At 45.2% G+C, this 16,715-nt stretch overlaps 1 protein-coding gene across 1 annotated transcript in view; it reads right to left on the minus strand.

Annotated features, from left to right (window-relative positions):
* Window positions 1–9,492: 9,492 nt before the first annotated feature.
* The window catches only part of LOC129856774 (regulator of G-protein signaling 22-like), a 49,570-nt gene continuing 42,347 nt past the window's right edge, over window positions 9,493–16,715 (minus strand). Inside the window, 2 exon segments of the mRNA XM_055924490.1 lie at window positions 9,493–10,115; window positions 12,635–12,734. Of these exon segments, the coding sequence (XP_055780465.1) occupies window positions 9,493–10,115; window positions 12,635–12,734 (723 nt within the window).

Consider the following 16,715-nt stretch of genomic DNA (forward strand, 5'->3'; position numbering starts at 1 on the left):
TGACATTAGGGCTCAGTATTATCCTGACAAGGCCACTAGGAGGTGACATTAGGGCTCAGTATTATCCTGACAAGGAGGTGACATTAGGGCTCAGTATTATCCTGACAAGGCCACTAGGAGGTGACATTAGGGCTCAGTATTATCCTGACTAGGAGGTGACATTAGGGCTCAGTATTATCCTGACTAGGAGGTGACATTAGGGCTCAGTATTATCCTGACAAAGCCACTAGGAGGTGACATTAGGGCTCAGTATTATCCTGACTAGGAGGTGACATTAGGGCTCAGTATTATCCTGACTAGGAGGTGACATTAGGGCTCAGTATTATCCTGACTAGGAGGTGACATTAGGGCTCAGTATTATCCTGACAAGGCCACTAGGAGGTGACATTAGGGCTCAGTATCCTGACAAGGAGGTGACATTAGGGCTCAGTATTATCCTGACAAGGCCACTAGGAGGTGACATTAGGGCTCAGTATTATCCTGACAAAGCCACTAGGAGGTGACATTAGGGCTCAGTATTATCCTGACAAGGCCACTAGGAGGTGACATTAGGGCTCAGTATTATCCTGACAAAGCCACTAGGAGGTGACATTAGGGCTCGGTATTATCCTGACTAGGTGACATTATGGCTCAGTATTATCCTGACAAAGCCACTAGGAGGTGACATTAGGGCTCGGTATTATCCTGACTAGGTGACATTAGGGCTCAGTATTATCCTGACAAAGCCACTAGGAGGTGACATTAGGGCTCAGTATTATCCTGACAAAGCCACTAGGAGGTGACATTAGAGCTCGGTATTATCCTGACTAGGTGACATTAGGGCTCAGTATTATCCTGACAAAGCCACTAGAAGGTGACATTAGGGCTCAGTATTATCCTGACAAGGCCACTAGGAGGTGACATTAGGGCTCAGTATTATCCTGACAAAGCCACTAGGAGGTGACATTAGGGCTCGGTATTATCCTGACAAGGCCACTAGGAGGTGACATTAGGGCTCAGTATTATCCTGACAAGGAGGTGACATTAGGGCTCAGTATTATCCTGACAAAGCCACTAGGAGGTGACATTAGAGCTCGGTATTATCCTGACTAGGTGACATTAGGGCTCAGTATTATCCTGACAAAGCCACTAGAAGGTGACATTAGGGCTCGGTATTATCCTGACAAGGCCACTAGGAGGTGACATTAGGGCTCAGTATTATCCTGACAAGGAGGTGACATTAGGGCTCAGTATTATCCTGACAAAGCCACTAGGAGGTGACATTAGAGCTCGGTATTATCCTGACTAGGTGACATTAGGGCTCAGTATTATCCTGACAAGGCCACTAGGAGGTGACATTAGGGCTCAGTATTATCCTGACAAGGAGGTGACATTAGGGCTCAGTATTATCCTGACAAGGCCACTAGGAGGTGACATTAGGGCTCAGTATTATCCTGACAAAGCCACTAGGAGGTGACATTAGGGCTCGGTATTATCCTGACTAGGTGACATTATGGCTCAGTATTATCCTGACAAAGCCACTAGGAGGTGACATTAGGGCTCGGTATTATCCTGACTAGGAGGTGACATTAGGGCTCAGTATTATCCTGACAAGGAGGTGACATTAGGGCTCAGTATTATCCTGACAAAGCCACTAGGAGGTGACATTAGGGCTCAGTATTATCCTGACAAAGCCACTAGGAGGTGACATTAGGGCTCAGTATTATCCTGACTAGGAGGTGACATTAGGGCTCAGTATTATCCTGACAAAGCCACTAGGAGGTGACATTAGGGCTCAGTATTATCCTGACTAGGAGGTGACATTAGGGCTCAGTATTATCCTGACTAGGAGGTGACATTAGGGCTCAGTATTATCCTGACTAGGAGGTGACATTAGGGCTCAGTATTATCCTGACTAGGACACTAGGAGGTGACATTAGGGCTCAGTATTATCCTGACAAGGCCAATACGAGGTGACATTAGGGCTCGGTATTATCCTGACTAGGAGGTGACATTAGGGCTCAGTATTATCCTGACAAAGCCACTAGGAGGTGACATTAGGGCTCGGTATTATCCTGACTAGGTGACATTAGGGCTCAGTATTATCCTGACAAAGCCACTAGGAGGTGACATTAGGGCTCAGTATTATCCTGACAAAGCCACTAGGAGGTGACATTAGGGCTCAGTATTATCCTGACAAGGCCACTAGGAGGTGACATTAGGGCTCAGTATTATCCTGACAAAGCCACTAGGAGGTGACATTAGGGCTCGGTATTATCCTGACTAGGTGACATTATGGCTCAGTATTATCCTGACAAAGCCACTAGGAGGTGACATTAGGGCTCGGTATTATCCTGACTAGGTGACATTAGGGCTCAGTATTATCCTGACAAAGCCACTAGGAGGTGACATTAGGGCTCAGTATTATCCTGACAAAGCCACTAGGAGGTGACATTAGAGCTCGGTATTATCCTGACTAGGTGACATTAGGGCTCAGTATTATCCTGACAAAGCCACTAGAAGGTGACATTAGGGCTCAGTATTATCCTGACAAGGCCACTAGGAGGTGACATTAGGGCTCAGTATTATCCTGACAAAGCCACTAGGAGGTGACATTAGGGCTCGGTATTATCCTGACAAGGCCACTAGGAGGTGACATTAGGGCTCAGTATTATCCTGACAAGGAGGTGACATTAGGGCTCAGTATTATCCTGACAAAGCCACTAGGAGGTGACATTAGAGCTCGGTATTATCCTGACTAGGTGACATTAGGGCTCAGTATTATCCTGACAAAGCCACTAGAAGGTGACATTAGGGCTCGGTATTATCCTGACAAGGCCACTAGGAGGTGACATTAGGGCTCAGTATTATCCTGACAAGGAGGTGACATTAGGGCTCAGTATTATCCTGACAAAGCCACTAGGAGGTGACATTAGAGCTCGGTATTATCCTGACTAGGTGACATTAGGGCTCAGTATTATCCTGACAAGGCCACTAGGAGGTGACATTAGGGCTCAGTATTATCCTGACAAGGAGGTGACATTAGGGCTCAGTATTATCCTGACAAGGCCACTAGGAGGTGACATTAGGGCTCAGTATTATCCTGACAAAGCCACTAGGAGGTGACATTAGGGCTCGGTATTATCCTGACTAGGTGACATTATGGCTCAGTATTATCCTGACAAAGCCACTAGGAGGTGACATTAGGGCTCGGTATTATCCTGACTAGGTGACATTAGGGCTCAGTATTATCCTGACAAAGCCACTAGGAGGTGACATTAGGGCTCAGTATTATCCTGACAAAGCCACTAGGAGGTGACATTAGAGCTCGGTATTATCCTGACTAGGTGACATTAGGGCTCAGTATTATCCTGACAAAGCCACTAGAAGGTGACATTAGGGCTCAGTATTATCCTGACAAGGCCACTAGGAGGTGACATTAGGGCTCAGTATTATCCTGACAAAGCCACTAGGAGGTGACATTAGGGCTCGGTATTATCCTGACAAGGCCACTAGGAGGTGACATTAGGGCTCAGTATTATCCTGACAAGGAGGTGACATTAGGGCTCAGTATTATCCTGACAAAGCCACTAGGAGGTGACATTAGAGCTCGGTATTATCCTGACTAGGTGACATTAGGGCTCAGTATTATCCTGACAAAGCCACTAGAAGGTGACATTAGGGCTCGGTATTATCCTGACAAGGCCACTAGGAGGTGACATTAGGGCTCAGTATTATCCTGACAAGGAGGTGACATTAGGGCTCAGTATTATCCTGACAAAGCCACTAGGAGGTGACATTAGAGCTCGGTATTATCCTGACTAGGTGACATTAGGGCTCAGTATTATCCTGACAAGGCCACTAGGAGGTGACATTAGGGCTCAGTATTATCCTGACAAAGCCACTAGGAGGTGACATTAGGGCTCAGTATTATCCTGACAAAGCCACTAGGAGGTGACATTAGAGCTCGGTATTATCCTGACTAGGTGACATTAGGGCTCAGTATTATCCTGACAAAGCCACTAGAAGGTGACATTAGGGCTCAGTATTATCCTGACAAGGCCACTAGGAGGTGACATTAGGGCTCAGTATTATCCTGACAAAGCCACTAGGAGGTGACATTAGGGCTCGGTATTATCCTGACAAGGCCACTAGGAGGTGACATTAGGGCTCAGTATTATCCTGACAAGGAGGTGACATTAGGGCTCAGTATTATCCTGACAAAGCCACTAGGAGGTGACATTAGAGCTCGGTATTATCCTGACTAGGTGACATTAGGGCTCAGTATTATCCTGACAAAGCCACTAGAAGGTGACATTAGGGCTCGGTATTATCCTGACAAGGCCACTAGGAGGTGACATTAGGGCTCAGTATTATCCTGACAAGGAGGTGACATTAGGGCTCAGTATTATCCTGACAAAGCCACTAGGAGGTGACATTAGAGCTCGGTATTATCCTGACTAGGTGACATTAGGGCTCAGTATTATCCTGACTAGGAGGTGACATTAGGGCTCAGTATTATCCTGACAAGGAGGTGACATTAGGGCTCAGTATTATCCTGACAAGGAGGTGACATTAGGGCTCAGTATTATCCTGACAAGGCCACTAGGAGGTGACATTAGGGCTCAGTATTATCCTGACTAGGAGGTGACATTAGGGCTCAGTATTATCCTGACTAGGAGGTGACATTAGGGCTCAGTATTATCCTGACAAGGAGGTGACATTAGGGCTCAGTATTATCCTGACAAAGCCACTAGGAGGTGACATTAGGGCTCAGTATTATCCTGACAAAGCCACTAGGAGGTGACATTAGGGCTCAGTATTATCCTGACTAGGAGGTGACATTAGGGCTCAGTATTATCCTGACAAAGCCACTAGGAGGTGACATTAGGGCTCAGTATTATCCTGACTAGGAGGTGACATTAGGGCTCAGTATTATCCTGACTAGGAGGTGACATTAGGGCTCAGTATTATCCTGACTAGGAGGTGACATTAGGGCTCAGTTTTATCCTGACTAGGACACTAGGAGGTGACATTAGGGCTCAGTATTATCCTGACAAGGCCAATACGAGGTGACATTAGGGCTCAGTATTATCCTGACTAGGAGGTGACATTAGGGCTCAGTATTATCCTGACTAGGAGGTGACATTAGGGCTCAGTATTATCCTGACTAGGAGGTGACATTAGGGCTCAGTATTATCCTGACAAAGCCACTAGGAGGTGACATTAGGGCTCGGTATTATCCTGACTAGGTGACATTAGGGCTCAGTATTATCCTGACAAAGCCACTAGGAGGTGACATTAGGGCTCGGTATTATCCTGACTAGGTGACATTAGGGCTCAGTATTATCCTGACAAAGCCACTAGGAGGTGACATTAGGGCTCAGTATTATCCTGACAAGGCCACTAGGAGGTGACATTAGGGCTCAGTATTATCCTGACAAAGCCACTAGGAGGTGACATTAGGGCTCGGTATTATCCTGACAAGGCCACTAGGAAGTGACATTAGGGCTCAGTATTATCCTGACAAGGAGGTGACATTAGGGCTCAGTATTATCCTGACAAAGCCACTAGGAGGTGACATTAGAGCTCGGTATTATCCTGACTAGGTGACATTAGGGCTCAGTATTATCCTGAAAAAGCCACTAGAAGGTGACATTAGGGCTCAGTATTATCCTGACAAGGCCAATAGGAGGTGACATTAGGGCTCGGTATTATCCTGACTAGGTGACATTAGGGCTCAGTATTATCCTGACAAAGCCACTAGGAGGTGACATTAGGGCTCAGTATTATCCTGACAAGGCCACTAGGAGGTGACATTAGGGCTCAGTATTATCCTGACAAAGCCACTAGGAGGTGACATTAGGGCTCGGTATTATCCTGACTAGGTGACATTAGGGCTCAGTATTATCCTGACAAAGCCACTAGGAGGTGACATTAGGGCTCAGTATTATCCTGACAAGGTCACTAGGAGGTGACATTAGGGCTCAGTATTATCCTGACAAAGCCACTAGGAGGTGACATTAGGGCTCAGTATTATCCTGACTAGGAGGTGACATTAGGGCTCAGTATTATCCTGACTAGGAGGTGACATTAGGGCTCAGTATTATCCTGACTAGGAGGTGACATTAGGGCTCAGTATTATCCTGACTAGGAGGTGACATTAGGGCTCAGTATTATCCTGACTAGGAGGTGACATTAGGGCTCAGTATTATCCTGACAAGGCCACTAGGAGGTGACATTAGGGCTCAGTATCCTGACAAGGAGGTGACATTAGGGCTCAGTATTATCCTGACAAGGCCACTAGGAGGTGACATTAGGGCTCAGTATTATCCTGACAAAGCCACTAGGAGGTGACATTAGGGCTCAGTATTATCCTGACAAGGCCACTATGAGGTGACATTAGGGCTCAGTATTATCCTGACAAGGCCACTAGGAGGTGACATTAGGGCTCGATATTATCCTGACTAGGAGGTGACATTAGGGCTCAGTATTATCCTGACAAAGCCACTAGGAGGTGACATTAGAGCTCGGTATTATCCTGACTAGGTGACATTAGGGCTCAGTATTATCCTGACAAAGCCACTAGAAGGTGACATTAGGGCTCAGTATTATCCTGACAAGGCCACTAGGAGGTGACATTAGGGCTCAGTATTATCCTGACAAAGCCACTAGGAGGTGACATTAGGGCTCAGTATTATCCTGACTAGGAGGTGACATTAGGGCTCAGTAATATCCTGACAAAGCCACTAGGAGGTGACATTAGGGCTCAGTATTATCCTGACTAGGAGGTGACATTAGGGCTCAGTATTATCCTGACTAGGAGGTGACATTAGGGCTCAGTATTATCCTGACTAGGAGGTGACATTAGGGCTCAGTATTATCCTGACTAGGAGGTGACATTAGGGCTCAGTATTATCCTGACAAGGCCACTAGGAGGTGACATTAGGGCTCAGTATCCTGACAAGGAGGTGACATTAGGGCTCAGTCTTATCCTGACAAGGCCACTAGGAGGTGACATTAGGGCTCAGTATTATCCTGACAAAGCCACTAGGAGGTGACATTAGGGCTCAGTATTATCCTGACTAGGAGGTGACATTAGGGCTCAGTATTATCCTGACAAAGCCACTAGGAGGTGACATTAGGGCTCAGTATTATCCTGACAAGGCCACTAGGAGGTGACATTAGGGCTCAGTATTATCCTGACAAAGCCACTAGGAGGTGACATTAGGGCTCGGTATTATCCTGACTAGGTGACATTAGGGCTCAGTATTATCCTGACAAAGCCACTAGGAGGTGACATTAGGGCTCAGTATTATCCTGACAAGGCCACTAGGAGGTGACATTAGGGCTCAGTATTATCCTGACAAGGCCACTAGGAGGTGACATTAGGGCTCAGTATTATCCTGACAAGGCCACTAGGAGGTGACATTAGGGCTCAGTATTATCCTGACAAGGCCACTAGGAGGTGACATTAGGGCTCGGTATTATCCTGACTAGGAGGTGACATTAGGGCTCAGTATTATCCTGACAAAGCCACTAGGAGGTGACATTAGGGCTCGGTATTATCCTGACTAGGTGACATTAGGGCTCAGTATTATCCTGACAAAGCCACTAGGAGGTGACATTAGGGCTCAGTATTATCCTGACAAAGCCACTAGGAGGTGACATTAGGGCTCAGTATTATCCTGACAAGGCCACTAGGAGGTGACATTAGGGCTCAGTATTATCCTGACAAAGCCACTAGGAGGTGACATTAGGGCTCGGTATTATCCTGACTAGGTGACATTAGGGCTCAGTATTATCCTGACAAAGCCACTAGGAGGTGACATTAGGGCTCAGTATTATCCTGACAAGGCCACTAGGAGGTGACATTAGGGCTCAGTATTATCCTGACAAGGCCACTAGGAGGTGACATTAGGGCTCAGTATTATCCTGACAAGGCCACTAGGAGGTGACATTAGGGCTCAGTATTATCCTGACAAGGAGGTGACATTAGGGCTCAGTATTATCCTGACAAAGCCACTAGGAGGTGACATTAGGGCTCAGTATTATCCTGACAAAGCCACTAGGAGGTGACATTAGGGCTCGGTATTATCCTGACTAGGTGACATTAGGGCTCAGTATTATCCTGACAAAGCCACTAGGAGGTGACATTAGGGCTCAGTATTATCCTGACAAGGCCACTAGGAGGTGACATTAGGGCTCAGTATTATCCTGACAAAGCCACTAGGAGGTGACATTAGGGCTCAGTATTATCCTGACAAGGCCACTAGGAGGTGACATTAGGGCTCAGTATTATCCTGACAAGGCCACTAGGAGGTGACATTAGGGCTCAGTATTATCCTGACAAAGCCACTAGGAGGTGACATTAGGGCTCAGTATTATCCTGACAAAGCCACTAGGAGGTGACATTAGGGCTCAGTATTATCCTGACAAAGCCACTAGGAGGTGACATTAGGGCTCAGTATTATCCTGACAAGGCCACTAGGAGGTGACATCATGTTGAGAGCACTTATCTGATTCATCTCTGTGGGATCCGCCTGTCTGTCTGTCTGTCTGTCTGCCTGCCTGTCCGTCTGTCTGTCTGTCTGTCTGTCTGCCTGTCCGTCTGTCTGCCTGTCTGTCTGCCTGCCTGTCTGTCTGCCTGCCTGTCTGTCTGTCTGCCTGTCTGTCCGCTTGTCTGTCTGTCTGCCTGCCTGCCTGTCTGTCTGCCTGCCTGCCTGTCTGTCTGCCTGCCTGCCTGTCTGTCTGTCTGTCTGTCTGCCAGCCTGCCTGTCTGTCTGTCTGCCTGCCTGCCTGCCTGTCTGCCTGCCTGCCTGTCTGTCTGCCAGCCTGTCTGTCTGCCAGCCTGTCTGCCTGCCTGCCTGTCTGTCTGCCTGTCTGTCTGTCTGTCTGCCTGCCAGCCACTGGGCGCGTTTGAGTAGATCAGGTTTGTCAAGTCTGTGACAATCATTGGTCACTCCCTTTCAGAGTGTGTTGCATTATGGGGATCTAAATTGTCCGACTTGCTCCTACATGTCGACCTGCATGACCTTTACAACAACCATGTGATCGAAGGTTCATGACGTCGACTAAGACATTTCTGCAGTTGCTCCTCACCAACTGCAAACTTGACAGACATCGCCTGCATTGTGGGAGGAACTATTTGTCAACCAATCAATTTGTGTTTTTATTTGACCCATGCGAACAGGACCAAAGAAGGTGAACTAAACAGAAAGCAACTTTACCGAGATTCATGTTTATAGTGGATATGTACAAATGAAATGTGATATTTGAGTCTCTCTCTCCCCAGTTCATATTACAATGTAGGCTACACACATTTACAGGGGGATAGAGACCTTTATTTCTACATTACAAACAAACAACTTTTCTGAAAAGTGTCAACACTACCGTGTTGTACTGAGTCTTGCTGTTGGAAAGTCACGTCAGTATCAGACTTAACGCTGAAACAGATACACCTTCCCAGAATTCATTTCTCCACGATCGTCTGCAGTCGGGTTTGCTTCAGGCTTACCACTCAAACAAGCCCATTTCCTGTCCTGGGGGAGACGATAGAGGTCCGCTGGGCCTGGTGTTGGTTCTGTCCTGGGGGAGACGATAGAGCTCTGCTGGGCCTGGTGTTGGTTCTGTCCTGGGGGAGACGATAGAGCTCTGCTGGGCCTGGTGTCGGTTCTGTCCTGGGGGAGACGATAGAGGTCCGCTGGGCCTGGTGTTGGTTCTGTCCTGGGGGAGACGATAGAGCTCTGCTGGGCCTGGCTCTGTCCTGGGGGAGACGATAGAGGTCCGCTGGGCCTGGTGTTGGTTCTGTCCTGGGGGAGACGATAGAGCTCTGCTGGGCCTGGTGTTGGTTCTGTCCTGGGGGAGACGATAGAGGTCCGCTGGGCCTGGTGTTGGTTCTGTCCTGGGGGAGACGATAGAGCTCTGCTGGGCCTGGTGTTGGTTCTGTCCTGGGGGAGACGATAGAGGTCCGCTGGGCCTGGTGTCGGTTCTGTCCTGGGGGAGACGATAGAGGTCCGCTGGGCCTGGTGTCGGTTCTGTCCTGGGGGAGACGATAGAGCTCTGCTGGGCCTGGTGTTGGCTCTGTCAGGAGTGTCTGCTGCCCTCTGACTTCAGACTGTGGGCAGAGGACGAGTCTGGAGGACAGGTGAGAGGAGAGAAGACTTATTGTTGTGGTCGTTAAGCGCCGTCAGGTGTGTTTTTACAACGTGAGGACAGACGGCGCTGACTGGTTCTTCAACGTGAGGACAGACAGCGCTGACTGACTCTTCAACATGAGGACAGACGGCGCTGACTGACTCTTCAACGTGAGGACAGACAGCGCTGACTGACTCTTCAACGTGAGGACAGACAGCGCTGACTGACTCTTCAACGTGAGGACAGACAGCGCTGACTGGTTCTTCAACGTGAGGACAGACAGCGCTGACTGGTTCTTCAACGTGAGGACAGACAGCACTGACTGACTCTTCAACGTGAGGACAGACAGCGCTGACTGGTTCTTCAACATGAGGACAGACAGCGCTGACTGACTCTTCAACGTGAGGACAGACAGCGCTGACTGGTTCTTCAACATGAGGACAGACAGCGCTGACTGGTTCTTCAACGTGAGGACAGACAGCGCTGACTGACTCTTCAACGTGAGGACAGACAGCGCTGACTGGTTCTTCAACGTGAGGACAGACGGCGCTGACTGACTCTTCAACGTGAGGACAGACAGCGCTGACTGGTTCTTCAACGTGAGGACAGACAGCGCTGACTGGTTCTTCAACGTGAGGACAGACAGCGCTGACTGACTCTTCAACGTGAGGACAGACAGCGCTGACTGACTCTTCAACATGAGGACAGACGGCGCTGACTGGTTCTTCAACGTGAGGACAGACGGCGCTGACTGGTTCTTCAACGTGAGGACAGACAGCGCTGACTGGTTCTTCAACGTGAGGACAGACGGCGCTGACTGACTCTTCAATGTGAGATTTGTCTCAAAGCTACAGATACAGAAGGTCCATGTGTCTATATAGACAGAAGGTCCATGTTTCCATGTAGACAGAAGGTCCATGTTTCCATGTAGACAGAAGGTCCATGTTTCCATGTAGACAGAAGGTCCATGGTTCTATGTAGACAGAAGGTCCATGTTTCCATGTAGACAGAAGGTCCATGTTTCCATGTAGACAGAAGGTCCATGTTTCCATGTAGACAGAAGGTCATGGTTCTATCATTACTACAGCCACAAGGTCTGAGATCATTACTACAGCCACAAGGTCTGAGATCATTACTACAGCCTCACGGTCTGAGATCATTACTACAGCCACACGGTCTGAGATCATTACTACAGCCTCACGGTCTGAGATCATTACTACAGCCACACGGTCTGAGATCATTACTACAGCCACAAGGTCTGAGATCATTACTACAGCCACAAGGTCTGAGATCATTACTACAGCCACAAGGTCTGAGATCATTACTACAGCCACAAGGTCTGAGATCACCATTACTACAGCCACACGGTCTGAGATCATTACTACAGCCACACGGTCTGAGATCATTACTACAGCCACAAGGTCTGAGATCATTAATACAGCCACACGGTCTGAGATCATTACTACAGCCACAAGGTCTGAGATCATTACTACAGCCACAAGGTCTGAGATCACCATTACTACAGCCACAAGGTCTGAGATCATTACTACAGCCACAAGGCCTGAGATCATTACTACAGCCACACGGTCTGAGATCATCATTACTACAGCCACAAGGCCTGAGATCATTACTACAGCCACAAGGCCTGAGATCATTACTACAGCCACACGGTCTGAGATCATCATTACTACAGCCACAAGGCCTGAGATCATTACTACAGCCACAAGGTCTGAGGTCATTACTACAGCCACAAGGTCTGAGATCATTACTACAGCCACAAGGTCTGAGATCATTACTACAGCCACACGGTCTGAGATCATTACTACAGCCACACGGTCTGAGAACATTACTACAGCCACACGGTCTGAGATCATCATTACTACAGCCACAAGGCCTGAGATCATTACTACAGCCACAAGGTCTGTGATCATTACTACAGCCACAAGGTCTGAGATCATTACTACAGCCACAAGGTCTGAGATCATTACTACAGCCATATGGTCTGAGATCATTACTACAGCCACAAGGTCTGAGATCATTACTACAGCCACAAGGTCTGAGATCATTACTACAGCCACAAGGTCTGAGATCATTACTACAGCCACAAGGTCTGAGATCATTACTACAGCCACAAGGTCTGAGATCATTACTACAGCCACAAGGTCTGAGATCATCATTACTACAGCCACATGGTCTGAGATCATTACTACAGCCACAAGGTCTGAGATCATCATTACTACAGCCACAAGGCCTGAGATCATTACTACAGCCACAAGGTCTGAGATCATTACTACAGCCACAAGGTCTGAGATCATTACTACAGCCACACGGTCTGAGATCATTACTACAGCCACAAGGTCTGAGATCATTACTACAGCCACAAGGTCTGAGATCATCATTACTACAGCCACAAGGTCTGAGATCATTACTACAGCCACAAGGTCTGAGATCATTACTACAGCCACAAGGTCTGAGATCATTACTACAGCCACAAGGTCTGAGATCTGTAGACTCCTACCTGTCCCAGTGGAGGAGGTGAGTTCCAGCTGGGCCTGTCTCCTCAGCAGCACCTCCTCTCTTTCCAGGGCGACCAGGTATTTAGAGTAGGACCAAGACAACTGTTATAGAGACATGTAGTTAGAGTAGGACCAAGACAACTGTTATAGAGACATGTAGTTAGAATAGGACCAAGACAACTGTTATAGAGACATGTAGTTAGAATAGGACCAAGACAACTGTTATAGAGACATGTAGTTAGAATAGGACCAAGACAACTGTTATAGAGACATGTAGTTAGAATAGGACCAAGACAACTGTTATAGAGACATGTAGTTAGAATAGGACCAAGACAACTGTTATAGAGACATGTAGTTAGAATAGGACCAAGACAACTGTTATAGAGACATGTAGTTAGAATAGGGCCAAGACAACTGTTATAGAGACATGTAGTTAGAATAGGACCAAGACAACTGTTATAGAGACATGTAGTTAGAATAGGACAAAGACAACTGTTATAGAGACATGTAGTTAGAATAGGACCAAGACAACTGTTATAGAGACATGTAGTTAGAATAGGACCAAGACAACTGTTATAGAGACATGTAGTTAGAATAGGACCAAGACAACTGTTATAGAGACATGTAGTTAGAATAGGACCAAGACAACTGTTATAGAAGAGACATCTAGTTAGAATAGGACCAAGACAACTGTTATAGAGACATGTAGTTAGAATAGGACCAAGACAACTGTTATAGAGACATGTAGTTAGAGTAGGACCAAGACAACTGTTATAGAGACATGTAGTTAGAATAGGACCAAGACAACTGTTATAGAGACATGTAGTTAGAATAGGACCAAGACAACTGTTATAGAGACATGTAGTTAGAATAGGACCAAGACAACTGTTATAGAGACATGTAGTTAGAATAGGACCAAGACAACTGTTATAGAGACATGTAGTTAGAATAGGACCAAGACAACTGTTATAGAGACATGTAGTTAGACAGTAGGACTAAGACAACTGTTATAGAGACATGTAGTTAGAATAGGACCAAGACAACTGTTATAGAGACATGTAGTTAGAATAGGACCAACACAACTGTTATAGAAGACACATGTAGTTAGAATAGGACCAAGACAACTGTTATAGAGACATGTAGTTAGAATAGGACCAAGACAACTGTTATAGAGACATGTAGTTAGAATAGGACCAAGACAACTGTTATAGAGACATGTAGTTAGAATAGGACCAAGACAACTGTTATAGAGACATGTAGTTAGACAGTAGGACTAAGACAACTGTTATAGAGACATGTAGTTAGAATAGGACCAAGACAACTGTTATAGAGACATGTAGTTAGAATAGGACCAACACAACTGATATAGAAGACACATGTAGTTAGAATAGGACCAAGACAACTGTTATAGAGACATGTAGTTAGAATAGGACCAAGACAACTGTTATAGAGACATGTAGTTAGAATAGGACCAAGACAACTGTTATAGAGACATGTAGTTAGATTAGGACCAAGACAACTGTTATAGAGACATGTAGTTAGAATAGGGCCAAGAAAACTGTTATAGAGACATGTAGTTAGAATAGGGCCAAGAAAACTGTTATAGAGACATGTAGTTAGAATAGGACCAAGACAACTGTTATAGAGACATGTAGTTAGAATAGGACCAAGACAACTGTTATAGAGACATGTAGTTAGAATAGGACCAAGACAACTGTTATAGAGACATGTAGTTAGAATAGGACCAAGACAGCTGTTATAGAGACATGTAGTTAGAATAGGACCAAGACAACTGTTATAGAGACATGTAGTTAGAATAGGACCAAGACAACTGTTATAGAGACATGTAGTTAGAATAGGACCAAGACAACTGTTATAGAGACATGTAGTTAGAATAGGACCAAGACAACTGTTATAGAGACATGTAGTTAGAATAGGACCAAGACAACTGTTATAGAGACATGTAGTTAGATTAGGACCAAGACAACTGTTATAGAGACATGTAGTTAGAATAGGACCAAGACAACTGTTATAGAGACATGTAGTTAGATTAGGACCAAGACAGCTGTTATAGAGACATGTAGTTAGAATAGGACCAAGACAACTGTTATAGAGACATGTAGTTAGAATAGGACCAAGACAACTGTTATAGAGACATGTAGTTAGAATAGGACCAAGACAACTGTTATAGAGACATGTAGTTAGAATAGGACCAAGACAACTGTTATAGAGACATGTAGTTAGAATAGGACCAAGACAACTGTTATAGAGACATGTAGTTAGAATAGGACCAAGACAACTGTTATAGAGACATGTAGTTAGAATAGGACCAAGACAACTGTTATAGAGACATGTAGTTAGAATAGGACCAAGACAACTGTTATAGAGACATGTAGTTAGAGTAGGACCAAGACAACTGTTATAGAGACATGTAGTTAGAGTAGGACCAAGACAACTGTTATAGAGACATGTAGTTAGAATAGGACCAAGACAACTGTTATAGAGACATGTAGTTAGAATAGGACCAAGACAACTGTTATAGAGACATGTAGTTAGAATAGGACCAAGACAACTGTTATAGAAGAGACATCTAGTTAGAATAGGACCAAGACAACTGTTATAGAGACATGTAGTTAGAATAGGACCAAGACAACTGTTATAGAGACATGTAGTTAGAGTAGGACCAAGACAACTGTTATAGAGACATGTAGTTAGAATAGGACCAAGACAACTGTTATAGAGACATGTAGTTAGAATAGGACCAAGACAACTGTTATAGAGACATGTAGTTAGAATAGGACCAAGACAACTGTTATAGAGACATGTAGTTAGAATAGGACCAAGACAACTGTTATAGAGACATGTAGTTAGAATAGGACCAAGACAACTGTTATAGAGACATGTAGTTAGACAGTAGGACTAAGACAACTGTTATAGAGACATGTAGTTAGAATAGGACCAAGACAACTGTTATAGAGACATGTAGTTAGAATAGGACCAACACAACTGTTATAGAAGACACATGTAGTTAGAATAGGACCAAGACAACTGTTATAGAGACATGTAGTTAGAATAGGACCAAGACAACTGTTATAGAGACATGTAGTTAGAATAGGACCAAGACAACTGTTATAGAGACATGTAGTTAGACAGTAGGACTAAGACAACTGTTATAGAGACATGTAGTTAGAATAGGACCAAGACAACTGTTATAGAGACATGTAGTTAGAATAGGACCAACACAACTGTTATAGAAGACACATGTAGTTAGAATAGGACCAAGACAACTGTTATAGAGACATGTAGTTAGAATAGGACCAAGACAACTGTTATAGAGACATGTAGTTAGAATAGGACCAAGACAACTGTTATAGAGACATGTAGTTAGAATAGGACCAAGACAACTGTTATAGAGACATGTAGTTAGAATAGGACCAAGACAACTGTTATAGAGACATGTAGTTAGAATAGGACCAAGACAACTGTTATAGAGACATGTAGTTAGAATAGGACCAAGACAACTGTTATAGAGACATGTAGTTAGAATAGGACCAAGACAACTGTTATAGAGACATGTAGTTAGAATAGGACCAAGACAACTGTTATAGAGACATGTAGTTAGAATAGGACCAAGACAACTGTTATAGAGACATGTAGTTAGAATAGGACCAAGACAACTGTTATAGAGACATGTAGTTAGAATAGGACCAAGACAACTGTTATAGAGACATGTAGTTAGAATAGGACCAAGACAACTGTTATAGAGACATGTAGTTAGAATAGGACCAAGACAACTGTTATAGAGACATGTAGTTAGAATAGGACCAAGACAACTGTTATAGAGACATGTAGTTAGAATAGGACCAAGACAACTGTTATAGAGACATGTAGTTAGAATAGGACCAAGACAACTGTTATAGAGACATGTAGTTAGAATAGGACCAAGACAACTGTTATAGAGACATGTAGTTAGAATAGGACCAAGACAACTGTTATAGAGACATGTAGTTAGAATAGGACCAAGACAACTGTTATAGAGACATGTAGTTAGAATAGGACCAAGACAACTGTTATAGAGACATG

The sequence above is a fragment of the Salvelinus fontinalis genome, chromosome 6 (assembly GCF_029448725.1).
Source record: "Salvelinus fontinalis isolate EN_2023a chromosome 6, ASM2944872v1, whole genome shotgun sequence".
Classification (NCBI taxonomy): domain Eukaryota; kingdom Metazoa; phylum Chordata; class Actinopteri; order Salmoniformes; family Salmonidae; genus Salvelinus; species Salvelinus fontinalis.